This window comes from Podarcis pityusensis (assembly GCF_964106645.2).
Source record: "Podarcis pityusensis genome assembly, chromosome: W".
Classification (NCBI taxonomy): Eukaryota; Metazoa; Chordata; class Lepidosauria; order Squamata; family Lacertidae; genus Podarcis; species Podarcis pityusensis.
This window is the reverse complement of record NC_138045.1, coordinates 4,618,665-4,636,914: the sequence shown is the minus strand read 5'-3', so window position 1 is coordinate 4,636,914 and position 18,250 is coordinate 4,618,665. Positions and strand designations below refer to the sequence as shown.

The 18,250-nt window shown below is 44.1% G+C and overlaps 2 protein-coding genes and 1 long non-coding RNA gene across 3 annotated transcripts in view; 1 reads left to right on the top strand and 2 right to left on the bottom strand.

Moving 5' to 3' along the window:
• LOC308467815 overlaps positions 1 to 18,250 on the top strand; it is a 728,761-nt gene that overhangs the window by 188,510 nt on the left and 522,001 nt on the right. The gene's annotated exons all lie outside the window — the stretch shown is intronic.
• LOC308467614 (putative helicase senataxin) lies at positions 1,577 to 17,520 on the bottom strand (the record flags this gene model as incomplete). The annotated part of the gene is made up of 10 exons (XM_080989354.1): positions 1,577 to 1,634; positions 1,977 to 2,069; positions 4,504 to 4,691; positions 5,819 to 5,926; positions 8,958 to 9,110; positions 10,131 to 10,202; positions 10,858 to 10,973; positions 12,993 to 13,094; positions 17,295 to 17,442; positions 17,500 to 17,520. The coding sequence occupies 10 exons, from the start codon at positions 17,518 to 17,520 to the stop codon at positions 1,577 to 1,579; spliced, it is 1,059 nt and encodes a 352-aa protein (XP_080845480.1).
• LOC308467613 (putative helicase senataxin) overlaps positions 1,973 to 18,250 on the bottom strand; it is a gene marked incomplete at its 3' end in the record, with an annotated part of 77,718 nt that continues 61,440 nt past the window's right edge. Inside the window, exons 7-14 of the mRNA XM_080989353.1 lie at positions 17,295 to 17,442; positions 12,993 to 13,094; positions 10,858 to 10,973; positions 10,131 to 10,202; positions 8,958 to 9,110; positions 5,819 to 5,926; positions 4,504 to 4,691; positions 1,973 to 2,069 (exon numbers count right to left, since the gene is read on the bottom strand). Of these exons, the coding sequence (XP_080845479.1) occupies positions 1,973 to 2,069; positions 4,504 to 4,691; positions 5,819 to 5,926; positions 8,958 to 9,110; positions 10,131 to 10,202; positions 10,858 to 10,973; positions 12,993 to 13,094; positions 17,295 to 17,442 (984 nt within the window). The remainder of the gene's footprint in view (positions 2,070 to 4,503; positions 4,692 to 5,818; positions 5,927 to 8,957; positions 9,111 to 10,130; positions 10,203 to 10,857; positions 10,974 to 12,992; positions 13,095 to 17,294; positions 17,443 to 18,250) is intronic.

Below are 18,250 nucleotides of genomic sequence, written 5' to 3'. Positions count from 1 at the left end.
AGAGTCCACAGTCACCTGAGGGAGTCCATTTCACTGTCAAGCAGCTCTTACTGTCATAAAGTTCTTCCAGGTATATAGTTGGAGTCTCCTTTATTGTAACCTGAAGCCATTGGTTTGAGTCCTACCCTCCAGAGAAGGAGAAAACAAGCTTGCTCCATCCTCCATGTGACAGCCCTTGAAATATTTGAAGATGACGGTCATATCTCCTCTCAGTCTCCTCTTTACCAGGCTAAACATACCAAATTCCCTCAATGGTTCCTCATAAAACTTGGTTTCCAGACCCTTGATCATCTTGGTCACCCTGCTCTGCACATGTTCCAGCTTGTCATCACCCTTCTTAAATTGTGGTGCCCAGTACGAGATATCGTATTCCAGGTGTGGTCTGACCAAGGCAGAATAGAGTGGTACTATTACTTTCCTTGATCTGGACACTAGACTTCTGTTGATGCAGTTTAGAAGATCATTATATTTTTTTGCTGCTGCATCACACTGCTGACTCATGTTAAGCTTGTGATCTACTAAGACACATACTACTAACAATGCCTTGTTAGTAATATAAGATGGTGTCCCCCATCTTATATTTGTGCCCTGAACAGTGCTAGATGACCTCAAAGATTGCTTCAATCTTAGCTTTTTTAAAAACTCTTAAGTGTGCCCACCCACCAACAGCTAAGGAGAACATGGCCACAAAAGCTGCCACATGCTCTTATTGTGGTGGAAAGTGGGAAAACACCAGATCATGATTGCTGCAGCCTTCCCATTGGGACATCTGGTTGCTCACTGTGCGGACAGGATGTGGGATTTGATGGGATTCTGGCCTGATCCAGCAAGCAAGCTCTTCTTATGTTCTTGATCAAATCAATCTGTGGCAGGTAAGTTACCCAAAGATCAGATCGTGAAGCTGAGGCTCCAATACTTTGGCCACCTCATGAGAAGAGAAGACTCCCTGGAAAAGATCCTGATGTTAGGAAAGATGGAGGGCACAAGGAGAAGGGGACGACAGAGGACGAGATAGCTGGACAGTGTTCTTGAAGCTACGAACATGAGTTTGACCAAACTGCGGGAGGCAGTGGAAGACAGGAGTGCCTGGCGTGCTCTGGTCCATGGGGTCACGAAGAGTCGGACACGACTAAACAACAACAACAACAAGTTACCCAAATTGTCCACCAAGCCAGAGTTCCACACCACACAGCAGACCTTTCAAATGTAGCAGGGATGACACCATATACCTGTAGTCCAGTAACAATCTGGGTTTATAACAGCACCTCTGGGAGGGAAACAGGTTTCCCCATTCCTGTCCTACAATAGAGTTCAGGACTAAATCAGGGGTGGTGCACCTTTTGTTGGGACTCCCAACTCTCATAGCTCAGGGTGGGGATGGTAAGAGATTGCAGACCAGCCATGAGCTCCTTACTCTAGGATGAGAGAGGGACCCTTGGGGTGGGGGGCTAAGCAGGGCTCTTTAGCTTTTTCTGAGGGCTGGATTAGATGGCCAGTGTGTGGCAGCTGTGAAAATGCTATGCTAGGGAACATTAGGAAAGGAATGAAAAATAAAACTACCAACATCACAATGCAGTTACACAAATCTACAGTGAGACTGCATTTGGAATACTTTGTAGAGTTTTGGTCGCCTCCTAAAAAGGAAAAGGTTCAGGAAAAGGGCAGCCCAAATGATGAGGGGGATGGAGTGACTCCCCTAAGAGGAAAGGTGGCAGCATTTGGGACTTTTTACTTTAGAAAACAGGCGACATGATAGAAATGTATGAAATTACACATTGTGTTTTAAGTTTTCATTGTTTTTATCTGTTAAGTTGCTTTGAGATTTGTTTGTGTAAAAAGGAGCTAACAAATGTAATTAATAAAAAACAGTGTTGGCTTTATGTGGGATTTTAAATTTTGTTTCTTTATTTTACTCCTGCTAGCCACTTTGAAAAGTGCGACTACAAATTCACAAAGCAAATAAATGAAAAACTTACTTGCTCTCCTGTTCTTCCTGGCCATCCAAAACATCAAAGAGGAGGTACGGTAGGAAGGGCCATTCCAAAGAGAATCGGCTCTCTTCTGTCCATCTATAATGCAATGAGAAATCATAATAGCTTTTGAGGGGCCACTAGGGGCGCATCGGAAGATGGCTGACAATAACATCTCTCCGACCCACAGGGGGTAATTAGGAGGCTGGGATGGGAGTAAATAGCCTCCCTACCCCCCCCCCCAGGATTGGGGGGGGCTGCCCGTGCCTGCTATGCCCTATACCACCCCCGAATTTGAGGGGATGGGGGCACTAGGCAGAATGCCCCCCTGTGGATCTCGGCGCTCCTGGACGCCGTCTCTGATCCGCGCCACTAGCTGCAAGAACTTCAAAAGGAACAATTAGGAAGAAGCGAATGCACATATTTCAAGGAAGGAGGGGGAGTAAAGACTGCTAACTGAAGAGTTCTCTGATGAAGAAGAAGAAGAGAAGAGTTTGGATTTGATATCCCGCCTTTCACTCCCTTTAAGGAGTCTCAAAACGGCTAACATTCTCCTTTCCCTTCCTCCCCCACAACAAACACTCTGTGAGGTGAGTGGGGCTGAGAGACTTCAAAGAAGTGTGACTGGCCCAAGGTCACCCAGCAGCTGCATGTGGAGGAGCGGAGACGCGAACCCAGTTCCCCAGATTAGGAGTCTACCGCTCTTAACCACTACACCACACTGGCTCTAAACAAGACGAGTCAGAGGAACAAGAATCAATCATGAGAAGACAGCTAAGACTCGGTATGGCAAAGGGACTGGATGGGGGAGGGGAAAAAAACCTTTCTTTCTTTCCTCTATGTGATAAAACAAGAACCCCCCCCTCACAAGTCAGAAATGCCGCTTTAATGACTTAAGCTGTGGATTTACGTCTGTGTGGAGATAATTTTCTAACCAAAGCATGTTTTAAGAAGAGCGTGGAAAGTTTAAGAGCTCTGGAATGACGCAGTTAAAAATACTGTCGCCATATTGGTAAGCTCTGTCGGAGGACTTGAGTGTGGGAGGAGGAAAAGAGCTGTTTTTATACTGTGGGTGAGACTCCTCAGTGGGACTAAAAAACGACAGATCCTGAGATTAATGATGGAAAGAGCGATGTTATTTATGAAAGTGATGATATATGGAAACCATCACGATATGAGGATTGGTCGAACGGAAAAATCCACACAGGATATAATTGGTGTTTATCTGCTTAAGGAGATTATCAGAAGAGATCATAAAGAAAAAGAAAAAATGTACAAATAAGATGAGATGTGGAAACAGCAAGATAAGACTGGATAGAATTATGAACTTTATTTGGACTGATTTGGATATGAACGTAGTAGCAAGAAGATGATTGGAATCCCCCTTCGAAACTTGAAATATGGGTCCCCTCAACAAAAATTTAAAATTCGGCTTTGTAATTCGGAATTTATGTGTTGTGATTTGATTTGATTCGATTGGTCGGTTAATAAAAATTATTTATATAAAAAAAAGAGAAATCATAATAGCTTTTAAAAAGCAGTGTGCTGAGGTCTATTTGCTCAATTCTTCACTGCAGGAGGAAACACTATCCGTCACATAATCATTCACATGATGTTCCCCACATAGAGAAAACTAGCATGTCAGGGAGGTGGTGTGGGGGATGACAGAAACTGTTCTCCCTGATGTCATCATTTTCTACATGAAGGGGAATATTCAAACAGCATGACAAACATATTCAGTGAATAGCAGTGGAAGGGCAAAAAATCCAGAGGCTTATACAGAAAAATCCAGAGGCTTATACAACCTCTTACAATAGCAGAAATGCAAGTACGTTTAGAAAATAATCAAATTTCATGGCTGTTAGGATATCAGCCGAGATCATTTCTTACAAATACACAGATTAAAAATGAAGCTACAAGTAAACTAACAGAATATGAAAATATAGTAATAAGAGATAGCATTTCCCTTTTATACAAAACACTTATTGAGAACCAATTTTGCCCCCAACAAAATCTAAAAAGCTGGTGGGAATTAAATTGGGATATAAACACTGAAGAGGTTAAACAGAACGATTTATGGACAAAAGCACCATATAAATTTCTGTCAGCAACTATTAGGGAACGTTCACTAAAAATTGTACATGGATGGAATTTAACACCATCATTTTTAATATACAGTATATTAAAAAAGAAAGAAGAAGAAAGTGGTTAGAATGGAAGAAAAAAATCAAAGTATCAAATTAGGTTGCTGGAAAGAGTCAGGTTTGAGGCCTATGATCATGCACAGAATTTTCATTCAACTAAGTACTCACCAGTAGTGTCAGAGCAAGTACATTCATTCACACAAACACACCAGATATGATGAGCTAAAGCAGGACCCTCCAGGTGTTGCTGGAATACAACCCCCACCATCCCTGACCACCAGCCAAAATTCCAGGGTAATGTGGAACTGATGTCTACACTTAGGTCACCTTTTCATGAAATGCCTGTTGCCTTGAGGCAAGGTAAAAAAATTAGTAAGATGTCTACACACCGGTCAGTTTTCAGGCCATGGTCGTAGATGTAATTGGAAGGGAAGAGGCAGATCTCTGGGTGCATCCTGTACTGAGTCCTCAAGCACAGGACTGGAAGCCTGTCACTGTGTTTTTCTTGGATTTGCCCATTCAGGTGTCTGCAGAGTCGGCCCATCAGAGACTGCCTGTAGCCGTAATCCTCAGCTTTCTGCCAAAGCAAGGGAGGGGAGGAGGAGTAAAACTTTCAGAGAATGGGTTAAGCACAGGCAGCAACAATTAAAGAACAAGAGATGAGAAGTAGAAGCATGCATATGTACTCAGTACTTGCATCAATTACTGCCTCAATGCGGCGTGGAATGGATGATATCAGCCTGTGGCACTGCTGAGGTGTTATGGAAGACCAGGCTGCTTCAATAGCAGCCTTCAGCTCTTCTGCATTGCTCGGTCTCATGTCTCAGAGGTCCAATATTGCTCTATTTGCAATCCTTGTTTTGCTGATTTCATTTAATATTCTAATTTTCTGAGATTGTTAATTTGGGGTTTTCATCAGCTGTACGCCATGATCATCACAATTATAACAAATAAAGGCTTGACATATCTCGCTTTGCATGTCATGAGTCTATCTCATATATTAGTTTCACCTTTTAAGTTGAATTACTGAAATAAATGAACTTTTCCACGATATTCTAATTTTCCGAGTTTCACCTGTATTTGAACTAGAGATTAGGAATGAGTGAACTATTCTGGGCTACCCAAGAGGCTTGGGAAACAGTCCCACAAAATAACCCAATCTTTTATTTATTTGAAAGTGGGAAAGATGGCAGCGTAAGAGGGTGCAGGAACTTCTCCCCTCTCCTTATGCTCTTTGCAGCATATCAGAACTAAGAGAAATGGTGGTGCTTGAGAAAAATAAAAGTCTCTCAAAGGCTACTGCTATGGGAATATCCCGTGATATACATATACAAAAATACATTCTTAAAGCATTGGCCCTATCTACTCTTGCCTCTGCCCTACCAGCCATTGGAGTGTCTCCCAGAAAAACAGTACTTGGTATATACACTTCTTTTTAACCAAAAGGGATGTTGTCTACTAACATGGTAATCACACAGGCTGATTTCACAGAAACTCACAGAATTGTGTAAATAATTTGATCAGATAAACTAATTGAATCATTTTCACCGTAGGCAGCTCATACACCATTAAGGACCTGATAGATGTTTTACTTCATTTATGCCAAAAGCAGGGTCATTAGATGCTTATAAACAGCCTGTCAGTTTTCAGCTCTACAACTTTTTTCTGGGATAGTCCAAACACCTTAATTGTTGACATACTCACCATAGATTGAACTGTAGGAGGGAGCTGCTTTGGGTCTCCAACCAGGACCAGCTTTTTGCAGCCATGAATGAGTGGGATGATAGTTTCAACCTCACAAGCCTGCATGGCCTTTTAAAAAGACAAAGGGACCAGTTTAAATGAGAGAGATCGAGAGAGATCTTAAGATCTCGCCGCACAAGTCGCCTTGTATCAAATCCTGCTATACCACATCTGCAACTCATCCATTCTGACATAATAGCCTCCCCTGACCCTCTGGATCCAGTTTTCTTTCGATCCATCATAGAATCATAGAATCATAGAATCATAGAGTTGGAAGAGACCACAAGGGCCTATCCATAGCAGGGAGCTACTCAAGGATCTTGCTTAAAAAAAATAAATTCCTAGCTCTCCAACGTTTATTTGGTTGCCTCCAACTTCAATACAATTTGCTTTCCCTGTATGATTACTTTGATATAGTTCAGCTTTCCCACCCCAGCTGGTGCCTTCCAAAAATGTTGGAACGACAAGTTCCATCAACTGAAGCTGTATCCCATAATGCTAAACCACACATCTTAATGTTAGCGTGCAAACAAGACTAGTAGAACACTGGCTGCACCCCCCAAAATGGGGTAGATCACTGCCAGTTTTTAACTCTGTGAGTAGATCGCAGTCTCTTGGGAGTTGGCCACCCTGGACTACAGCAACTGAATTCTGAAGTGTGTGGGGGGTTTTCTGTTTCTGTTTTTGTTTTTAAAGGGTGGCAGCAGCTTCTTCAACTTGAGATTTAAGTTACCTAGGCATGGAAGTCAAAATTTCCACCCTCAAAATGTGCAAAGCACTCATGACCAGGGCTAGGGATGGTGTCAACTTTCGCTAAATGGTACAACTGGGAACCTGCATGGTTGAAGACCGAGTGCTTTCAACTGATGGCCTACATTTATAATGCGGACACTTAATTTAGGCATCAGGCTGTCAGGTGAGAAGCGTGTCTTGGCAGCCTACAGCTGTTCCTATAATTCTATAAAGCTGTTACTATAGTTCTATAAAATTCCATGCTCACCCCTTCCTGCCCCAGGTATCTTTGGGTACGACTCCTCTGGAAGAATTTTCAATGAGGGGCATGCTGCTCAGCACCAACATGCTTGGACTGGATGAACAGCAAAAGGAAGGCTTTCAATGTAGTGATTAGGCCCAGGGTCAGAGAAAGAGGAGGCAAGCTACTGTGCTTACTGATTAAAGTTTTAAAAAAACAAAACCAAAAAAACCCCAACAACAAACTGTAAACCTGATTCATTGTAGAGGTGTAGAAAGAAAAAAAGGTTGCTTTGCAGATTATTCAGAGCTGTTTTCTGAGCTCAGGTTTACAGAAGAGAGTGTTTCTGGGTCTAAGGAATTTGTAAGCATTTAAAGCTCCTGAAGGGAGTTATGTACTCTGAAACGTATAGAGCAGCAACAGTAAAAATACATTTAATCAGTAAGCACAGCAGCTTGCCTCCTCTTTCTCTCTTTTCGTCTTCATGCACACACCAGGCCCACGTTACCAACCACTACAGAACAAGTGCCAATCAGGGATTTAGGTTTCCCCACTGTGACATGCTATTAGGGTTAGGCTGGTCAGGTGAATTAGCAGGTGATCATCTGGTTGGATCAAGTGGTTCATGGCCTCCCAGGCTTAGAGCTTGACTGGAGCTGCTTCGCTGACATTAATGTTATTTAGTACTTATGTAGCGATTTTCCATAAGCATTCAAAGAGCTTTCTGTAATTATGTAAAAGGTTCTTGCAGAGAGGGGATTGCCTAAGGCTACTCATGGGTAGCTGACATGATGTCCTCCAGAAGGCAGCTGTCTTGTGTGCAGAAGGTCCCAGGTTCAGTCCTTGGCATCTCCAGGTAGGGCTGGGAGAGATTCCTGCCTAAAACCTTGGAGAGCTGCTGTAAGTCAGTGTGGACAATACTGAGCAAGATGGAGCAATGGTCTGATTTAGTATAAGGCACATTCCTATGTTCCTAAGGAGTCCCCAACCTTTTTGGGCTCAAGGGCATATTTGGAAATCTACTGTATTTTTCGCTCTATAGGATGCACTTTTCCCCCTCCAAAAATGAAGGGGAAATGTGTGTGTGTCCTATGGAGCGAATGCAGGCTTTCGCTGAAGCCTGGAGAGCGAGAGGGGTCGGTGCGCACCGACCCCTCTCGCTCTCCAGGCTTCAGGCAGCTATCCGCAAGCCTTCGGAGCGCAGCGGGTGTTCCCGCCGGGCTCCGAAGGCTTGCGGATAGCTGCCTGAAGCCGGATAGCAGCCTGCAGCCTGAAACCCAGGGAGCGCAGTGCCAACTCCCGCTGCGCTCCCCCGGCTTCAGGCAGCTATCCGCAAGCCTTCGGAGCCCGGCAGGAACTCCCGCTGCGCTCGGAAGGCTTGCGGATAGCTGTCTGTTCTGGGTGCTGGGGTCGGGGGAAGCGCGAGCTTCCCCTGCCCCCAGCCCCGCAAGCTCCAGGAGTGGCGGCGAGGTTGCGCGCAATCTTGCCGCCGCTCCTGGACCTGTTTTGGGGGCTTCCCCCGCCCCAGCCCCGCGGCTAAAAACGAAGCCGCGCACAGCCTCTCCCGGCTGGAGAGGTTGCACGTGGCTAAAGAGGAAGCCAAGACAGCCAGCGGGATGGATCCCACTCGCTGTCTTGGCTTCTTTGCTCTTTGGAGCTGGGGGGGGGGGAATATTTTTCCCCCTTTATTCCCCCCCCCCCAAAAAAAAACTAGGTGCACCCTATGGTCCGGTGCGCCCTATGGAGCGAAAAATACGGTAAGTAACAGTTAAGGACACAAGAAAATACTTATTTCACAAAAGAAAAACTGGCAATGATCTGACTCCCCCGTCTGCCCACCCACCCCCCTTTGGCAAACCACCTATGCACGCCTTGAAATAAAAAAGAGGAAAAAAGCAGGCAACACCACTAAAAACAGTCAAAACACATCAAACCAAAAAGCTGCCTTGAGGGCTTTTAATGTCAGAAGAGGGTGCTGGTGGTGGGGAAACATTTGTATAAATACAAAACAAGGCAGCCAAAGTGAACAGGGCTGTTTCTGCAATCTGTAAAAGGTACTAAAGACACCCTCCATCCTCCTGCCCCAAATATGCCCTTGCTACTGTAGTGCCTATATCCCCCACTAACCATGTCCACGATGACGCAACTCAGAGGATCACAGTCCAGCCGCTGGAATACTGCACCCAGCAGGCTGCTCCCACTGGTGCTCAGTGTGCAGCAGATGATGTGAGACTCCAGGATGATGTTCGTTTTCATGTCGCTTTGCGATCGCCCACAAACCTGGGAAACACAAGAGCCAGGAACTTCCTTTTTAAGAGCACCTAATTTTTAGACAGAGACCAGTTTTCTTTCAGCTGCCTGTTTTGTTTTTGCAACAGCAGCCATGGTCAGGCAGGCAAAACAAGTCCATGCTCAGTGTGTGGTTGAAGATGAAGTCAGCTGCTTTTAGAAGAAGAACTGGATTGGATGCTAAAATGACAGGCCATAGTTCTGTGAAGGGGTACCCATTTTGCATGCAGGAGGTGTCAGCTTCAATCGCCAATATCTCCAGATAGGGCAAACAATACTGACCAAGTTAGATCAATGGCCTGACTCAGTATAAAGCAGCTTCCCAATGCTCCTATGACTCAGGATAAACACAGCCAAATACCTGCTTAGAGTCCGTATGAAGGTGTATGTGTTCACCCATGTGGTGCTCAGGAATGCAACAGTGCCCCTTAGAATTTCTCTCGGTGCCCACCAAGCCACAGCCTCACCTTCTATGGCATGAGGTGGTGAGGAAAGTTACCCTAACCCAGCTTGGAAAGCACATAGGGTTGTATCCAATCCAGTGAATGAACATGACGAGCCCATTAGGCTCATTAATCTAAATGGGTAAAAATTAATTGTATACAGTCCATAGAGCTGAAAGAGGAAGTGGGAGAAAGCCACCAGTGCCCAAGCCTCCCATGCCCAAGCCAAACACAAACAAACAAACAAGCAAACCAGCCCCCCCCCCCCAACCCAGACATTTCCTTTAAAATGTAAAAATCCCCCGGGGTGGGCATGTTGGCCCAACAAAAGATGACATGTCCAGGATTTCCCAGACCTATGGCAACCCTAGTCTATGATTTGGCTGAGATAATGGCACGTGGCTGATGTGCAACAGAGTAGCAGCACAATCAGTGATCTGTACTAACAGGAGAGATATTCTGATTTCCTAGCTGGAGCTAATCCAAGACACAAGCACTTTTTTGCATGATGAGATGAAGCAGTTCACCAAGGTTGTTTTTAAGAGCATCTTAGTGATGAAACTCATACCTCCTTCAGTTGAACAGTGAGCCTCTTGCTCTCTTCTGCAAGCCTGCGAGTTTCCTGCTCTAACTGTTGTTTCTGAAAGAAAGATGAGGTGGGTGGGAATTTACTCGTTTTTGACACGAATACTCAACCAATCATGGGGAAGGGCATAGCTCAGTGGTAGAGCATCTACTTTGGATGCAAAAGGTCCCAGATTCAATCCCCAATGGTATCTCTAGGTAGGGCTGCCAGGTAACCCTGTCTGAAACCCTGGAGAGTTGCTGCCTGTCAATGTTGACAATAATGAGCTAGATCAGGCTTCCTGAACCTCAGCACTCCCGATGTTTTTGGCCTACAACTCCCATGATCCCTAGCTAGCAGAACCAGTGGTCAGGGATGATGGGAATTGTAGTCTCAAAACATCTGGAGGGCCGAGCTTGAGGAAGCCTGAGCTAGATGGATCTATTTTCTGACTCAATATAGGGCTGCTTACGGAAAGAAAGAAAAAAGTTCTGAACAGCCTCCCTGCTACTTGATCCCCACTTTAACTGAAGACTGAGCATTTGAGCAAGTAAAACATGTGTCTCCCCACTACCCCACATCAGGTTTCGGCCCATCCGCTGTGCCTCCAAGCCTTCACACTTTGAACTGAAGAGCATGTCTGAACTACAGTTTCAGACCACAGCCTACCGGACAGACTGAGTAGGATATAATAATCCTGGTCAAATTACACATGGCAACTAACAAGTACCTTCTCTTTGCTTTGGCTTTCGTTTATAGCACACTGGCAAGAAAGAGCATCCAGTCGTTGATTTATCTCTTTCTTCCGCTTGTGGATGTCTTGATCTTTCCCAAGGGCTGCTCGGCCTAAGGAATCCAACCAAATGCTTTTAATTTAGAAATTTATATCCCACTTTCAAAATGGAACTTTGGTTGCTTACCATTCTCACACTGAAATTCAATGCTTCTGACTTTCATTAAACTGTGGGTTTATACTGTTATATTGTTATATGGTGGGGGGATCCCTAGAAATTAATAAATGGTAAGGTTTTGATTATTTGGGATATGAAGGGAATATACAAGCTGCAGAGGAATTCCTGGGCTAGCCTATGCAAAACGACCTAGCCAAGCTATGGCCATTAAGAAACAATTGTTGTTGTTTAGTCATTTAGTCGTGTCCGACTCTTCATGACTCCATGAACCAGAGCACGCCAGGCACTCCTGTCTTCCACTGCCTCCCGCAGTTTGGTCAAACTCATGTTCGTAGCTTCAAGAACACTGTCCAGCCATCTCGTCCTCTGTCGTCCCCTTCTCCTTGTGCCCTCCATCTTTCCCAACATCAGGGTCTTTTCCAGGGAGTCTTCTCTTCTCATGCGGTGGCCAAAGTATTGGAGTCTCAACTTCAGGATCTGTCCTTCCAGTGAGCACTCAGGGCTGATTTCCTTAAGAATGGATAGGTTTGATCTTCTTGCAGTCCAAGGGACTCTCAAGAGTCTCCTCCAGCACCATAACTCAAAAGCATCAATTCTTCGGCGATCAGCCTTCTTTATGGTCCAGCTCTCACTTCCATACATCACGACTGGGAAAACCATAGCTTTAACTATACGGACCTTTGTTGGCAAGGTAATGTCTCTGCTTTTGAAGATGCTGTCTAGGTTTGTCATTGCTTTTCTCCCAAGAAGCAAGCGTCTTTTAATTTCGTGGCTGCTGTCACCATCTGCAGTGATCATGGAGCCCAAGAAAGTAAAATCTCTCACTGCCTCCATTTCTTCCCCTTCTACCTGCCAGGAGGTGATGGGACCAGTGGCCATGATCTTTTTTTTGATGTTGAGCTTCAGACCATATTTTGCGCTCTCCTCTTTCACCCTCATTAAAAGGTTCTTTAATTCCTCCTCACTTTCTGCCATCAAGGTTGTGTCATCTGCATATCTGAGGTTGTTGATATTTCTTAATTCCGAATCTTAATTCCGGCTAGGGATTCATCCAGCCCCGCCTTTCGCATGATGAACAATACAGGACCATTAAGGGCCATTGGCAATGCAAGAGAGCTGTCCTTCCCCACTGTCCTGAGGTGTGAACAGTAACCAGGGATTTAGAAGGCTTCCCTGGGTGACTGTATTTGAGGTAACATGAAAAGAGTGCCTTTAGCAAGGTGTGCTGGGAAGAAGAAAGGGAGGCGGAGAGAGAAAGTTCCATCTTGAGCAGGCAGGCTGGGAGAACAGGGAACAAGCCCTTCTTGAGATGACCATACTGTAAGATCTGGACTCCCTTTATCTAAACTCAGGTGTAAATATGTGAATAAATCATATTTCTTAAAGCTACACAAGCCTCTGCCGCACCTTGATTCTCAAAGGAACACAGATCCTGGGTGAGCACCTGGAACACCGCCTAGAAGTTTGCTACTGCTTAGCAGAGTGGGGGGTGACACCCAATCTTTATAACAATATCCAGTGCCAGTCAGCTCCATTGATTTCAATGGGTCTACTAACATTACAACCCAGAGGTTCCTGTTATACCCCAATTACGAAACTGATTTAAAACTGCTGGGAATGACTTTTAAGAAGACTTTATAGCTGAAGTGATTTCAGTTATATTTTTTGTTTTGTGTGTGATGCTTTATTGTTTAATTATGCTTAGATAAAGCCAGAGTAAAAGCCAGAGTATATATTTGATAAAATAAACATCTTTGGCTGCAGACCAGGATAGGATGGGAGGGATAGGATGGTGTTACGGGATTTCATCCCTGCTCACAATCTGGGAAAGGTCTGTCCCAGATAGAACAGAGACTCGGGGCTATGAAGAACCAACTTTTGAACCCCACTGTTAAGCAGACTAATTAGGAGACAGCAAATGGTGTGAGGGAGGAACCCTTTACAAACTACTCACTCATTCTGCGATTGGCCTGGGCATCCAGACTGAATTTCTGTACGTCCTTGCTGATCAATTTTTCTTCCCCCAGCCTCACCAGGTTGATGTCACCACAGTTTCCTGGGTGTGAAACAGACACTTAGAGCCCTGCTGAAGTACAGCTAGCTTTTTTAAACTAGAAAGACATTTGGCAAAGAAATACTTTTGATCTGCTTAGCAAATCCTGAAATCTGCATCTTGCACATCCTCAATAAGAGTTAGAAAAAGTTCAAAAAATGGCAACCAAAATGACCAAGGGGATACAGCAACTCCCCTACAAGGAAAGGTTGTAACATTTGGGACTTTTTGGTTTAGAGAAAAGGCAAGAGGCAATAAGCCAGATGTTTATAGAATTATGCAAGGTATGGAGAGAGTGGCTACAGAAAAGTTTCTCCCTCTGTCTCATAACACTGGAACTCGTGGGTATCTTAAAATGCTAAATGCTGGAACAGATAGGTAGCCGTGTTGGTCTGCCATAATCAAAATAAGAAAAATCCTTCCAGTAGCACCTTTAAGACCAACTAAGTTAGTTCTTGGTATGAGCTTTCGTGTGCAAGCACACTTCTTCAGATACACTGAAACAGAAGTTGCCAGATCCTTCTATATAGTGAGAAGGTGGGGAGGGGTATTACTCAGAAGGGTGGTGGGAATGGGAGATAGGCAGATAGCTGGGATGAGCCTGCTGACGACTCTTAACGACTGTAATGGGTCTTACAGGAAAAGGCAAGGGGTGAGAAGGTGAGAGATGGCTTAGTCATGTATAATGGGATAAGAATCCAATGTCTTTGTTCAAACCAGGTCTCTCCATGGTTTTAAGTTTGGTAATGAGTTGCAATTCAGCAGCTTCTCTTTCCAGTCTATTTCTGAAATTCCTTTGTAGTAAAACAGCTACTTTGAGATCTTGTATAGAATGTCCTGGGAGATTAAAGTGTTCTCCTACTGGTTTCTCTGTTTTGTGATTCTTGATGTCAGATTTATGTCCATTTATTCTTTGGCGTAAGGTTTGGCCTGTTTGTCCAATATAGAGAGCTGAAGGACACTGTTGGCATTTGATGCCATACACAATGTTAGATGATGAGCAATTGAATAGTCCCGAGATGGTATGTGTGATGTTGTTGGGGCCAGTAATGGTGTTGTCCGGGTGTATGTGGCAGCAAAGTTGGCATCTGGGTTTATTGCAGGCTCTGGTGCCAGTGTCCGTGTTAAGTCTGGTTGTAGTATTATTGTGGGTTAGGAGTTGTTTAAGATTGGGTGGCTGTCTGTAGGCAATGAAAGGTCTTCCTCCCAGAGCTTGAGAAAGAGAACTGTCATTGTCCAGGAGAGGTTGTAGATCTCTGATGATGCGTTGTACAGTTTTAACTTGGGAGCTGTATGTGATGACTAGTGGAGTTCTGTTATTTCCTTTTTTGGGTCTGTCTTGCAGCAAGTTCTCTCTGGGTATCAGTCTGGCTCTGTTGATCTGTTGTCTAACTTCATCTGCTGGGTATTTTAGTTCTGAAAAGGTTTGCTGTAGATCTCTTAGGTGAGAGTCTCTGTCTGTAGAATTGGAACAGATGCGGCTGTAACGTAGTGCCTGGCTATATACAATGGACTGTTTGGTATGTTTGGGATGGTAGCTAGAGGCATGTAGATATGTTTGTCGGTCAGTTGGTTTACGGTATAAGGTGGTGTCCATGTGCCCATCCTGTATTTTTATAGTAGTGTCCAAAAAATGTATTTCTTGCATAGATTGATTCATTGTAAGGTTGATTGTGGGGTGAAAATCATTAAATTTCTGGTGAAAGGTGTCCAGGGTCTGTTGACCATGTGTCCAGATGATAAAAATATCGTCAATGTATCGCAGATACAAGAGAGGTTTGAGTGGGTAGGAGTTTAGGAAACGTTGTTCTAAATCTGCCATGAAGATGTTGGCATACTGTGGGGCCATGCGGGTGCCCATTGCTGTGCCGCTGATCTGAAGGAACAGGTCATCACCGAATTTGAAGTTGTTGTGGGTAAGGACAAATTGGCAGAGTTTGGTGGCAAGGTCCGCTGTGGTTTTATCTGAAATGGTGTTCCTTATAGCTTGTAAACCATCGTTGTGTGGGATGTTGGTATACAGAGATTCCACATCCATAGTAGCTAGTATAGTGTTGTTGGGAAGATTATTTAAAGATTGTATTTTCCTCAGAAAATCTGTGGTGTCACGTACATAGCTGGGAGCACTGATGGCATATGGTTTCAGAACAGAGTCCATATAACCGGAGACACCCACTGTAATAGTGCCAATACCTGAAATGATGGGGCGTCCTGGATTTCCTGGTTTGTGTATTTTAGGTAGAAGATAGAAAGTTCCTGGTCGAGGTTCTGTTGGTGTGTTGGTGAGGATCTGTTCTTGGATGTGTGGGGGTAGCTCCTTAACAATCTTGTTCAGTTCTTTCTTGTATTCTTGTGTGGGGTCTGAGTCCAATTTTGTGTAAAAGGCGGTATTGGAAAGTTGTCTGTTAGCCTCCTGAATGTAGTCAGTTTTGTTCATGATGACGACAGCTCCACCTTTGTCTGCTTCTTTAATTATAATGTCTGGGTTGTTTCTGAGATTATCTATGGCTCTCCTTTCAGCATGGTTTAGATTTTGTTGTAAGCGATGGTGTTTTCTGGTCACATCTGTTTGGATTCTGTGGCGGAAGCAGTCAATGTACAAGTCCAGTGTGGTATTGCGTCCGTCAGGAGGGGTCCATGTGGAGTCCCTTTTTGTGTAACACTTTTTCGGAGGTAGTTGGTGGTCAGTGTTCTGCTGGGAGGGTGGTTGTTGTTCTCCAGTGGGTTGAGAGGTGTTGTGTTGTGAAGTTGTTGTTAGTTCTGATTGGTCTTGTTGTTGTGTGTGTTGAAAATACTCCTTCAGGCGTAAACGGCGGAAAAATGCTTCCAAGTCCCCGTAGAACTGAATCATGTGTGGGGATTTGGCAGGGCAGAATGACAGTCCACGTGAAAGGACTGATTCCTCGGCTGGGCTGAGTGCTTGCTGTGAGAGATTGACAATATTGTTGATCTTGTTTTGATTAGTAGCCTGTAGGTTGGAAAGGTTAGAGAGTTTCTTGTTTTTCTGTTTTTTCAGTAGCTCCAGTTGAGAGTGGTAAATGTTTTGTTTTTCCTTTTGGAACTCTTGCCAAGCTTGGTGGTTCCTGATAGAGTTGTCTAATACAAGGAGTTCCTCCTTTATTAGCTTCTGTTTGGAGTAGAGAACGCTGATCAGATGTTTGAGCAGCTTCTTAGAGAAAGTGTTGCATAGTTTTCTTGCATATTCAGTGGGATACGTGGATTGTAGAGGGTTCTTAATTCTAAGACCCTTGGGTATAATGTCCAGGTTCTTGCATTTAGTAAGAAAGAAGATATCAGTCTGTACCTGTGCAAGTTTCTTGGTGAGGTTGATGGACTTCCATTTCATGCGGCTCAATGTGGTGCCTTCCATGGTTCCAGTTACAGATAGGTAGCCGTGTTGGTCTGCCATAATCAAAATAAGAAAAATCCTTCCAGTAGCACCTTTAAGACCAACTAAGTTAGTTCTTGGTATGAGCTTTCGTGTGCAAGCACACTTCTTCAGATACACTGAAACAGAAGGATCTGGCAACTTCTGTTTCAGTGTATCTGAAGAAGTGTGCTTGCACACGAAAGCTCATACCAAGAACTAACTTAGTTGGTCTTAAAGGTGCTACTGGAAGGATTTTTCTTATTTTGATTAAATGCTGGAAGTCTTAGGACAGATTTTAAAAATTACTTATTCACACAGTGCGCAGTTAACTATGAAACTCGTTCCTCGTCAAGGTTCTTTTGCTGCAGACACCCTTAGGGCAGCTTACAGAAAACAAGACAAAACAACAAAATAAAAATACAACACTAAAACCAGTAAAAATAAGTGCAGCAAAGCTTTTAGTAGGTACGTGCAGCACTAAAAGGATCCCAAAGAACCTTTAAAAAGTGTAAGGATGTACAAGAAAGGCTTTGCTTGGAGTCTACAGGATAAACAGAGGGCATCAGGGAGATTAGATTGGGGGCCTTCAGCATTCCAAACACATGGTCCACCACCAAGATCCAACCCTGTTCCAAAGGATTTCAGATGGATTCTCTGCAAGGACAAATGCCTTAGGAAAAGCAAAGCACCCACTACCTATACTGGCAGGTGGGGGGGGGGGGTCTAAGTGACTTAAACACGGAATAATGTCTTATTCTTCAGTTATGACCAAGCCAATTGCTCCCTCCAGCTATGAATTCCACAGATGAGAACTGGCCAAGAATTCATCATACCCAAAGGCTTTTCCTTGTCCTGACATTTTTCCTTGAACTCAACAATCATTATTTTCACGAGGTGATCTAGAGCAGCGTTGGACGGAGCACAGACCAGCACACGGTTCCTCTTGATCTTGCTTTCTACAGGAGTCTCTTTCCCAGATCTCTGGAGATTTAAAGGGGAAAAAAAGTCATAGGATTGTAAAATATACCTAGAATATACCCATTGAAACAAATCAACCATATAGTCATGCCCAGACTAGGAGTGCATACGGTAATTGAAGTTGGGTCTTTCAGAGGTCATCTAGTCCAATCCCCTGCCGGACAAAGGGTCTAAAATGCAGGATGCAACCACAACATCCCTGAAAAAATAGCTGGGTAAAAGACCCACTGTAATGGAAAGCCTGCCCACCTCCAGAGGCAGTCCTGTGCACTTTTGAAAAGCTCCTGCCCCTGTGAAGTACCCTCTAATATTTAGCCATTAGTTCTAGTTCTGCACTCTGGGCATAAAGAAGACTGAGAAAAAGTTAAGTGCAATAATGCAGGGCAGTCGTCTTCCACCTTTTCAGATCAATGTCCCTTTTTAAAGCCCAAGGGTCATATCCAACTGAAATATACTCGGAGTCGAGTGTGGATTTCATGCTCTTTATTCAGCTCATAGTAGCGAGGAATGGAAGTTTCCCCAAACTGTCTGCTTTATATACATTATTTAAACAATGGGTCGCACATGATTGGCTAATTCCGGGATTCTCCTGTAGGCCAATCAGGTTGCGGATTCACTTCCACCTGGAGCTGGATTGGGTGGCTCCTGCGGACCAATCAGACTGCTGCATTTTGGATCCTATTCAACTCAGTACATAACACCAACTAAGTTTTATTCAAAGTGCACACATTAAAATTATGGGGCCTATGTTACTCATGCACAGTAATTTCAAAGGGTCTATTCCAAGTAGGACTAAAAAGAGCCTGCTGGA